General features: G+C 44.0%; 1 protein-coding gene across 1 annotated transcript in view; it reads left to right on the top strand.

Annotated features, from left to right (window-relative positions):
- LOC108796263 (NXPE family member 4-like) overlaps positions 1-7,266 on the top strand; it is a 12,742-nt gene extending 5,476 nt beyond the window's left edge. Inside the window, exons 2-5 of the mRNA XM_018567724.1 lie at positions 2,517-3,244; positions 4,498-4,559; positions 5,774-5,992; positions 6,696-7,266. Of these exons, the coding sequence (XP_018423226.1) occupies positions 2,517-3,244; positions 4,498-4,559; positions 5,774-5,992; positions 6,696-7,240 (1,554 nt within the window). The 3' untranslated portion in view covers positions 7,241-7,266. The remainder of the gene's footprint in view (positions 1-2,516; positions 3,245-4,497; positions 4,560-5,773; positions 5,993-6,695) is intronic.
- The last annotated feature ends 4,884 nt before the right edge of the window (positions 7,267-12,150 follow it).

Genomic DNA, 12,150 nt, shown 5'->3' on the forward strand with positions numbered 1-12,150 from the left:
CTGGCTTCTCCATTTTTACATATATGGCCTCTTTCACACCTCATTTAAACCAGTCCTCCTCCCTGTCTAGGATGAGTACTTGACTGTCTTCAAAGGAGTGACCTTTTTCCTTTAGATGTAGGTATACTGCCTACATCTGGTCAGGATTCACCAGTGTAAAAGGTCACTCCTCTGAAGACAGTCAGGTACGCATCCTAGTACGCATCCTCTGAAGTTCTTTAAAAAAAAAAAAAGTTCCTTGAATTTCCTGTTCCTGTAATGTGGCCAAGCAATGAAACAGGCCAATTCAAAGTCTGTAGGAGGCACCATGTGGCTGCCCTCTGCAGGCTCCGAACCCCTGCGCCCATCAAGATTCAGAGTTTGCAGTGGACAAGGGGCATTGCTTCAGTGGGGCCAATAGGGGCGTTACTGTGCACTCACAACCCACTGCTCCCAGCAGAGCCTGAGGTAGCTGCCTCACCTGTCTACAGGAAACCCTGGCCGAGGGGCTGACTGGCAACATTTGGCCCAGGGGGGAAGTACAACTCAGGGGCCCTTGGTGCAGCAACTTGGCCCCACCTCGCGCTCCCTCTCCTTCCCCTGTCTCTTCCCTACCCCCAGCTGCCACTTTCACCATCCATGTAACGATAGTGTGAGTGGTCGGGTGACATAAGGACTCACCAAAAAGTCAATGAAAGGGAGGGGATGGGGGATTGTGCTCTCTTCCCGCTGGGCTCCCCTCATGGTTCCGGCCTCCCTCCGCTCCATGAACGGTACTAAGGCACTCCTTCCCCAGCATGATTTTTAGGACTCCTCATCTGAACCCAGTCTTGCTCTGCTCCCCTTCTGCTTCTTCTGTGAGGAGTTTGTAAAGCAGAATGAACAGGTCAGTAGTAACACATGGAGGGGAATTTCTCAAAATCGGTGCAGATGGAATCTGGAGCAGTTGCCCATGGCAACAATCAGCTTCCCGCTTTCATTTTCAAAGTTTAATTGAAAAAACTGAAGACAGAAACTGATTGGTTGCTACGGGCAGCTCCTCCAGATTCTGTGTGCGCCAGCTTTCATAAATCCCTCTATAGTGCAGAGGTCAGTAGTACATTACATAGAGGGCAGAGGTCTGTAGTAAGTAATGCAGAGTGTAGAGGCCAGTGGTGTAATGCAGAGTGCAGTGGTCAGTAGTAAGTCATGCAAAGTGCAGGGGCCAGTAGTGTAATGCAGAGTGCAATGGTCAGTAGTGAGTAATGCAGAGTGCAGAGATCAGTAGTGAGCAATGCAGAGTGCAGAGGGCAGTGATGTAATGCAGATTGCAGAGGTCAATAGCGCAACAAAGATTGCAGAGGTCAGTGGTGTAACAAAGAGTTCAGAGGTCAGTAGTAATGCAGAGAGGAGAGGTCAGTGGTGTCAGTGGTGTAACACAGAGTGCAGAGGTCAGTAGTGTAATGCAGAAAAAACAGGGACTTACAGTGCACACAGAGTGCAGAGCTCATAAGTGTAACGCAGAGTGCAGAAGTCAGTAGTAATGACCTGAGGTCAGTAGTAATGCAGAGTGCAAAGGACAGTGGTGTAACACAGATTACAGAGGACAGTGGTGTAACGCAGACTGGAGAGGTCAGTGGTTTAACGCAGAGTGCAGAGGTCAGTAGTAATGCCGAGTGCAGAGATCAGTAATGTAATGCAGACTCCAGAGGTCATTGGCGTAACGCAGTGTTAAGAGGCAGAGTTAAGAGGTTAGCAGGAAGGCAGAGTACAGAGGTCAGTAGTAAGCAATGCACAGTGCAAAGGTCAGTGGTGTAACAGAGTGCAGAGGTCAGTGGTATAACACAGACTGCAGAGGTCAGTAATTTAAAGCAGAGTGCATAGGTCAGTAGTAAAGGAGAGGTCAGTAGTAATGCAGAGTGCAGAGGACAGTGGTGTAACGCAGAGTGCAGAGGTCAATAGTGTAACACAGACTGGTGGTGCTACAGTCTTCTTCCTAGCCTATAGCAGCTAAAGTGGGTGGAGGAAAATGCAGGTGGCTGTGAAGGAGCCCCGAACTAGCCATGCCAATGCAGCAGCAGCCTTTTTTAAGGTACATCAGAGATTGAATTGTCCCCTGGCCCAGTCCGCCCCTGCTTTGGCCGCACCTAAGTAACACTTACAGAGCTGGTACCCACCCTTTCCAATCTGTGCAAAAGCAGTAGACTAGACTGACCTCTTCTCTCCATTTCTTGTAAGCACATGAGCCATAAAGCTTAACCTAGAAGATTCTTTTTACATTGAAGGAGAAAAACAAAAAGAAATCCACTTAAACATGGGAATAATGTGCAAACTCCATGCAGACCATATTCCAGGCAGAGTTATATCTCAAACCCCAGCATACAAGGTCACAGTGCAAGCCACTAAGCCACCATACTACCCAATGGTGGTTTGCAAAGAAAGATCCAATTAACAAAACACACAAAGCTCTGGGTATCTTAAGATAATATTTCAAAAAAAAATTTGACTGGTTTACATCAGAACAAATATGTTATGTATGTTTTATTTTTAATTTACAGAATTCCCTTAGGAATGCTTTTCAGAACTGCTATTGGTCAAACAAGAATGAAAACACTCTGAACCTAACGACCCAACCCCCAAAGAAAACAGACCTCCAAATGAAAATAGACGCCATGTTTGACAGGATTGAAAAACTCATCCCCATCGCTCCATTCACACATTTTAATAGAACCACAAGTGGAAAACATAGCAAAGCATTTATAGCCAATCCAAAGGAACAATACTGTGTTGGAGAAGAATTGGTGGTACAGATTGATATGTTTGATCACTTGGGCAACAGGAAGAGGCACGGGGGGGACTTCATAAGAGCCAGGCTCTTCTCTTCAGGACTTGGAGCTTCTGTGTCCGGACAACTAGAGGACCTGAATAATGGATCATACCATGTTCGCTTTCATTTATATTGGGCAGGTGATGCCAAAGTATCCATTTGGTTGTTCCACCCAAGTGAAGGGGTGGCACCTCTCTGGAGGTCAAGGCATGCCAGTCAAGGGGCTCTTGCGTTTGAGGGAAAGTTTGAAATGTTGGGTAAATATGCTGTGACTAAGTGTGCTTTTAAACTGTATGAAGAAGAGGGGAAGGAGATCTGTGAGTACCTAGACCCCTTATATGAAGAGGCCTTCTACTGTTTTAAAGCTCCCAACTTCACTTGCGAAAGTCTGAATGAAATGAGAGGCTACCATCTTTTTATATCGCATATCACTCCTGATGAAAGGAAACTATTTGAAAGGTACTGTTTCCATCAACACTACATACAGTGCCTTCCAAAGGTACCCTAAGTTCTCTGCAAAAGGTATTTGTTTGTTAATATGGTTTGGGCATGTTGAAAAGATGCCATATGAATGGCTTCTGTTGATGCTGCTTTAAAATGCATGTGCCAGGGTGGAATTCCGGATGAGGCTGGAGGAATTATATGCACCATCTGTCCTAGGAATGCCTTGGAATCTGCTTGGAGGCCCTTAAGCCTGTGGCTGTGCAAAAGCTAAATTTGGGCTGGTTTGGTAGCTTGCTGCTCCTTGTGTCCAATAGGATAATACAACTACAAATTATCCTAATTTAAATAGTATTGATATTAAATGCTTATATTATATAGCCCTTACTTCTGTTCATAATCCTTAAAGGAACACTGGTAGGAGATGCAAAGATTTTCTATTTAAATAGAAGACAGAGTAACAGACTATCTGCACTGTGGGCCTCCTTACATTGGTGGCCAGTGGAAAAGGACTTCTCACTAAGATCCTCCCTATATTGGTGGTCAGTGAAAGACTCTTTACTTTAGTGATAGGATACTGAATGGGAGAGGTGTCCCCTTACATTGTTGGTAAATGGGAAAAGGGCCCCATTTCATTAGTGGTCAGTGACAGAGGTGCCCCCTTACTTTGGTAGTCATTAGAAGAAGGAACCTTTACTGTGGGAAAGGAAACCCCTTACTTAAAGGAGAACTATGGGGTCAGTGTTTTTCCCCATAGTTCTCCTTAGGGTAACGGGAGGACACAAACTAGCGTCCTCCCGTTACCCTAGGCTCAGTATACCGCGAGCTACAGCTCGCGGTATACTGAGACGCCGCAGCCGGAGCGGATCCCGACATCGATGTCGAGATCTTCCCAGCTGCGTGAGTGACAGCTGGCTCTGCCTATCTACCTAGCTGTACCCGCCCCGTCCGTTCCACCAGTCAGCGCTGGTGGATCGGAGCGGGAAGGGGAGAATCCAGCCCATCCCCTGTCACGGCAGAGAGCCGTGACAGGATCGAGAAGTAAACGAACACCGGTATGTGTTCGCTCACTTCCCGATCTACTGAGCCGACCTGTGACAGTCTCATTGTCACAGGTCGGCTAGAACTATGAGGTGAGTGAAAAGCACCCACCTCATAGTTCTCCTTCAAAGTTTTCCTTTTTTGGTTCTGAATATCATTTCAACAAAATAAAATGTTAAAGTAGGTGAAGCACATAATACATTTCTTAAAGAACACAATTTTTTTTAAAGGTCCAACATTGCTGTTGATATCCCTCAGACCTTTGACTCTATCTCCATCAATGCCTGTAGAGGTAAGCATCCCTTTCCGTCTTCTGTTAAAAATTCTGCTCAGATATTGATTCATCCAAATTCAACATGTCAATAAAGCTTGCTTATCAAAAAAACTAAATTATGTAAAGTGTCTTTAAGGGGGAACTTTAGTCTTTGCAATGATTTTTTGGATGTGTATATGAAAGATACTTATGTATTGGTACAGTGATAATATAAGGATAGTACTCAACCGTCACATTGACATCTTCCAGTATCCGATTCCTTTGTAACTCTTAACATTTAAAGAGATTACTTCTCAGAGCCGCAAAGGAAATTGGTACTGGAAGACTTCCCTCTGCTAGATGCTGAAAGTCTGAGTGGGAATCAGATAACCATATAATGCTCAACTGTGAGTCCCACACTGGTCAATGTATGACTAGTGAAGTATCTCTACTTAGACCCATTAACCGTAATATCTAATAATACAAATGCCCTTTTGTACTTCCTCCTCTCTGGCTAACCCCCATCCATGATCAACTATCAAACACCAGAGCATAGAAATGGTTTAATGTTTTATATATTGGGGGGAAAAAAGGTATCAAAATCATGTTTTTTCCGGGGGTGGGGGGGGACCCTTTATGGTTTTCTTGCACCGGGGCCCTGAGGGTTCTAGTTACGCCTCTGGTACAACAGTTATTATAAGAATAACAATAGGATTGTACAACACGTATTGCTGACAAGACTTTGTTATTGACATAATATTATACTCCTAATTTACATGATTTTTAAGTAGAGCAGAGAAAGGGAAGAGTACAATATACTGTATGTTACTTATTTTGTGATTAATACCTAGCTAAGAGTAAGACATAAACTCAGCATTACAAAACACCTATTTCCCCACCCCTGTTTATATCCCAGCCACCCCCGACCCACAGGGTGCACCCCTGTGTCTGTGAAAAAGAAAATCCTATACACACATTTGTTCCTGGTGTTCCTGGCCAGGACCAAAGGCATTCACTTCTTCTTTCGAAATTGGGCAGATCCTAGTTGATGCTGGGAGTAGCAGAATGCATTCTCTTTTGAGCTCAGTGGGGGGGCGGGGAGGATCCTTGACACCCTGCGCTCACAGGAAGTGGGTTTAATCCATGGTTGGCCTAAGAGTTGGGTTGTAAATCTAAGATGTATAGTTTTTTCTTACTTGACATACAAAGTTTCTCAATCTATGATCCAATTTTCCCTTCTCTTTTCTATCTAGTTGTAGCAGAAACCCCAAAGCCAAAATGCCAGACCGGCATGGGATCTCCTCTGCCGAGTGGATATTTTTACAACAATATTTGGCAACCCGTCTACTGCAACATGACCGTCTACAATACCGGGGAGGACTTCCTTAAATGCCTGGAGAGAAAAAAACTGTTCCTTATAGGAGATTCAACAATGCACCAGTTCATCATGCACTTTACAGGAGGCATCAAAAGTAGGGGACAACTTGAACTTACTTTATAGTGTGTATTGATAAAAACTTGCAAAACCATTTGTCTTGCCAAACTCTGTGAACGTTCGTTCTTGTGAATGGAGGCAAAAACAAATGTATTAGTATATTTTCTTTTCAGGTCGAAATAAATATTAGGAAAATACCATAGTATGGCCACTAGATGGAAGTGATGAGCATAGAAATTAAATATTTATTTCCAATGCTCCTCAGCTCTATCTAGTGGTCATAATGTGGTATTGTTCTGTGAATCCCTTATAATTATACCCACTTTGTCTTTGTTGCAGGAAAAATAATATGTATGGTAGAGAGACACTATTGTCTTACCCAGGGAAAGGTGATGATGTCTTTGGAAAGGGCATTTCCTGACTCCCTTATGCAAACCTCAGCCACGCTCCCTCACAGCTTCTACCTATTATCAACATTAAAAGTTGTTATTAAAAAATAAGACAAACCAAATAACATGGCCGGGGGGTGCTTACAATTGTCATCTATTATTTATGCATTCAGAACATACATCCTTTGGGCATCTTCAATAAGTAAGTTTGTAAACTTCTAGATGGATGTGGAACTTATGGGAATTCAATATAGAAATACAAATGTATTTGTAGTTTTTGACAATAGATACTCTTTACGCTGTTTGATTGGAATCTCTTCAGCCACTAACACTTGTGTTTGCTTCCTGCAGTCGTGAAATATTTCCGTTACCATGGGTCAGGTGGGGACGATTGGTATTTGGACCTGGAAGCCATGAACACGGAAAAGGACATTTACGTCTCCTACAAGAGACACGGCTTCCCCCTGGAACATCCAAGCTTCTACTACTTCAAGGAAGACATGTACACCAGCCGGCAGATCGACCAGCGTGCTGGCGGAAAGGACACCATATTTGTTATAACCTTGGGACAGCACTTTAGACTCTTCCCTATTAAGATTTTCATCAAGCGGGTGTTGAACATCCGCCGAGCGGTAGAGCGCCTCCTCCTCCGCAGCCCGGACACCAAAGTCATCATCAAGTCAGAAAACACCCGAGAACTGCAGGCTCCGGTGGAAATGAAGGGGGACCTCTATGGCTACCCCCAGTACCTGGTGCTCCGGGAGGTCTTCCAAGGAATCAACGTGGGTTTTGTGGACGCCTGGGACATGACGGTGGCGGCCGGCTCACTAAACGTTCACCCTTACGGCCACACGTTTGCCAGTATTATGAGCCTGGCATTCAGCTTTGCTTGTTAATAAAAGCTGTTTAGACCTCAAAATATAGACTGTTATAGACTGTTTAGACCTCAAAATATAGAGTGTCTCCGGTCCTTACAGTGGGCATTGCAGTAAATTAAAAGTGCACATGGATGCATTCCTGACGTGTCACAGTATCCAGCAACAGTATTATTTTTCAAAAAGGCTCCAATGTTTATCAATAAAGTGCATTCTATCTATCTATCTATCTATCTATCTATCTACCTCGTATGACAAGTATTCTAAAGGAAAAGGCTCCTTCTTCCTAAAAGCCAATCTGTTCTCCTGAATCATACTCAATTTGTATATTCATATACAAACCCCAGAATAATAAAAACACAAAGTAACTGCGGTCCCTAAAGGGATAGAAGTCCTGAGTTATGAAGACCCCGATCAGCAATTAAACTTATTCAACTTAGAAAAGAGGCGCTTAAGAGGGGACCCTATTGCAGTCTTCAAAATCCTCAATGGGGACCACATTATTCAAAACAAAAGTAAAGCACAGAATCCAGCCATCGGCTGCCCAACCTTCCTAAATCAGGACTACTTCCTCCACATGCAGGTTCTAAGTGTTGCTGATGTGCCCTCCTCCTCCACATTCTCTTCCTCCATCACCTTCTCCTCCATCACCCCTACCTCCTCCTCCGCCAACTCCACCTTCACCTCTATTTTTTTCAATCCAACCAATCATGTGCCAACAAGACCAATCCCTCCACCTTCATGCATGATAATCCTATTTGTCTTCATTTCCTTAAGCCATTCTCCTCTTCTTTGCCTTCAAGTGCTACCAAAGCGCCAATTTCCTACTTCTCTACCCCTGCAAGTGATGTTAATGCACCCTTTTTCTCCTCTTTTTCTAGCCCCTCTATAGCTGTCACGTACGTTTCAGAGCTTGAAGGGCCAACGGAGGCCTCTCCTGCAGCTATGGTCCTGAGACCCCAGGGTAATGGAACAGGGAACTCAGGGCACAGAGGGGCACAAGTGCCTGAAGACTGGTGAAGGAGAAGCAGTCTCGGATAACAACTATAGAGCAGCAGACAACGCAGGAGATGCACTTCTGGAATGCACATCAGGTGGTAGCGAGGTCAGGAGCAGGCCGAGTCAGAGCCAAGCGGACAATGCAGTACCAAGCAGAAGACTTAGTTGAAGAGCAGGACGAGGTTTTTACATTCCTGCAGGATTTGACAGCTGCAAACCTGGAAGTGCTCTTAGCAGAACTTACTTGGGCCAGGAATTCAATGTGAAAATGGTTACCTCGATTAATGCCAGAGAGGTCAATGAGACTCTGTCACACCCATTCAGGACAAACTGACAGGTTTTCTTAAAAGCCAACCCCCCAACCAACCTTTTTTCACCTTAACCCAGCTAATGCGCCCCTCCAATCCTCCAACGGAGGTTGGTGTCAAAGCTTGTGTAAGCATTCACGGGGTTAATGCCGTTACTCCCTTGGGGCCAGGGACCATGGTCTCATAGAGGTTACCAAACTTTATATACATTCATTAAATTTAAAGTTATATGACAGATGCTAACTGCAAAAATCACTGTGTAGTGAAACAGCTCTGGGGTCCCCTATGATTCTGGGCCCCATAGCAAGTGCATGGTGTGCTGTGGTTATTGTTACATCCTAGATTTAGCGACCCCTCCTCCCAGCAATGTAATCTCCATCTCAAAGTCAGTTCCTCCAGTTATATAAAATATGAATTACTTTTATAGCAATCCTGTAGACCAGGGGTAGCAAACCTCTGGCCCTCCAGCTGTGGTGGAACTACAAATCCCATGAGGCATTGCAAGAGTCTCACAGCCACAGACATGACTCCCGAAGAGAGATGCATCATAGGATTCGTAGTTTCACCACAGCTGGAGGGCCGGAGGTTTGCTACCCCTGCTGTTGACATTTCCAAGCTGTATATTCACTAATTGTATGCAAATGTATTTGCTATGGGTACGTGCACAAATCACCATGAACCCAGACAGCTCAGGGACCGCTGGAACCTGCTGACTCCATAGACTGCACATGGTCTGCTAGGTATATAGTTATGCCCTCTGCGTGAGCTTTAACCGCATTGTCACAGCATTTTTATGAGAAAGTAAACATTTATGGCGTGATAAAAATATATGTTGACTGCGTGACCACATTGTGATGGAGCAGCAGGTCCGATCCCCACTGTACGTCATCAGTGTGTAATTATATGCAGTTCTGAGCCTACCATGCCGACACAAAGACTTGATTATGCCACTTTCGGCCTCACCAAGCACAGAGATCTTCCAACTCACGGGACAACAATCTAAGGCCAGTGAAAGAAAATAGTATAATATAGCTACTTGTTTTGTGATTAATACCTAGCTAAGAGTAAGACATGCACTCAGCCTTACAAAACACTTAGAGCCCCACCCCTGTTTGTACCCCAGTCACCCCAAACCCCCAGGATGCACCCCTGTGCCTGTAAAAATAATCCAATAATTCAACTGTATGAAACACCAATAGCCCAACCCCTGTTTGTGCCCAAACACCCACCAACCCTCGGGTGCACCCCTGTGCCTGTAAAAAAGAAAATCCATAAACTCTACCTGGGGCAAACACCTAAAGCCCCACCCGTGTTTGTAAGCTATGCACCCCCCATTCCCAGCATGCAACCCTATGCCTGTAAAAAACAAAATCCATTAATTCAACCTCATAAAATACCAAAAGCCCCATCACTGTTTATATCCCAGCCACCCCCACCCACAGGATGCAACCCTATGCCTGTAAAAATGGAAAACTATTAATTCAACCTTATGAAACACTTATAGCCCAACCCTTGTTTGCACCCCAACACCCCCAAACTCCAGTGTGTACCCCTGTGCCCTTAAAAAAGAAAATCCATAAACTCAACCTTATGAAAGACCTAAAGAACCACCCCTGTTTGTACCCAAACCCGCACCCCACCCCTGAGGTGTACCCCTGTGTCTGTAAAAAAGGAAATCCATAATCTCAACCTAATGAAACACCTAAAGCCCCACCCCTGTTTATACCCCAACACCCCCCAAGAGTGCTCTCCTTATGAAAAAGAAAATTTCCATACACATCTTTTTTCCAGGTGTCTCTGGCCGTGACAAATGACACTTCCCTATCAAGATTTTCATCAAGCGGGCTCTAAACATTCGCCGAGCGGTAGAGCGCCTCTTCCTCCGCAGCCCGGACACCAAAGTCATCATCAAGTCGGAAAACACGCGAGAACTGCACTCTCCGGTGGAAATGCAGGGGGACTTCCATGGCTACACCCAGTACCTGGTGCTCCGGGAGGTCTTCCAAGGCATCAAAGTTGGGTTTGTGGATACCTGGGACATGGCAGTGGTGCTCGACGGACATTTACCTTTCCGGCCACATGTTTGCCAGTATCATGAGCCTGGTGTTCAACTTTGCTTGTTAATAAAATAAGTTTAGACCTCAAAATATAGGCTGAGTGTCTTCAGTCCTTAAAGTGGGCATTTCAGTCAATTTAACGGGTGCTTGGATACATTCCTGACGTGTCACAATACTCAGCAACAGCATGATTTTTTTTAAAAAAAAGCTCCAACATTTATCATTAAAGGTCATTCTTGAGCTCCAGTCCAGTGAATTTGCCTAGGCTCAAATGATGTTGACATTACCTAAGTCTCATCCCCCCCCAGTGATCAGACAACAACATTGTAACTTTGTAGGAAGTCTTAAGGTGAGAAGCTGCAGCAGGGTCTGATATGTCTGTCTGTCTATCTATCTATCTATCTATCTATCTATCTATCTATCTACTTATAAGTATTCCAATGGAAAAGGTTTAATTCCATTCACAGAAGCCAATCTGGTCTACTGATTCAGATTCAATTTGAAGTGTAAAATTGACAGTTTGATCATTTGCATATATTGTAATTTGTTTATAGTGTTAAGTTGAATCATTCCTATAAAACATTTCTATAAAACAAGAACATTTTGTTCACAATATTCACACACAAAGCCCAGAATAAAAAAACACACACATAGTAACAGTTGGAAATGCAACAGCACATACTGTTATGTCTTTGGAGCTGTAGATGGCGCTGTAGTGCAATGTTAGTCTCTATGCTTATGCATGTTTATCTATGATGTATACAGTACAGGAAGTATTCTGATGTCATGTCTTTATAAGCATGTAAAACTTAATTCAGCATCCCTCAAGATCACAGTGCTTCATCTAAACACATAACCGACAGTAACTACCAGAGCTACGAGACAAGGCTACTAAATTTAAACATGTTCACATTGGAGGTGAGGAGATTAAGGGGGGATATGATCTCCATGTACAAAATGTTCAATGGTGGTAGCAACATTAACGATAAACTGTTTAAAATTAACTCCATTACAAAAACTAGAGGCCATCACCTAAAATTGGTGGAAAAAAAAATTCCAGCACAAGGGGCGAAGGGGGTTCTTCACAGTAAGATCAGTTAGGGTCTGGAACTCACTGCCACAGGCGGTGATTTCAGCAAATAATGTGGAATTGTTCAAGAAACTTTTGGACGATTTCTTAAGGGACCGTAATATACAGGGGTACAGGTAATATACAGGGGTACGGGTACTCCTAGAATGAGATCCTAATAGGTTGGACTTGATGGACTAATGTCTTTATTCAACCTCAAATACTATGTAACTATGTAACTGCGGTCATTATACTGACAGCGACCCATCTCTGTTTTGCTGCAGACGTGTTTTCTAAAGGATATGAAATGCAGCGTGTGGCTTTTAAATTGCAGGGATCTCTGTCAGCTCACATTTATTATTGTGTTTGCCGTGCGTTGAAGATGTGCTTTTATATCGGGAGACTGTCATGTTCTACCTTTATTCCTTCATAGGAAAGCATTGGTAAAGTCAATTGGCGACCAAAACTTTTTTCTTCTTAGTTTAGACAGTGGGTTAG

Source organism: Nanorana parkeri, unplaced genomic scaffold (assembly GCF_000935625.1).
Source record: "Nanorana parkeri isolate BGI_ZX_2015 unplaced genomic scaffold, ASM93562v1 scaffold1087, whole genome shotgun sequence".
Taxonomy (NCBI): domain Eukaryota; kingdom Metazoa; phylum Chordata; class Amphibia; order Anura; family Dicroglossidae; genus Nanorana; species Nanorana parkeri.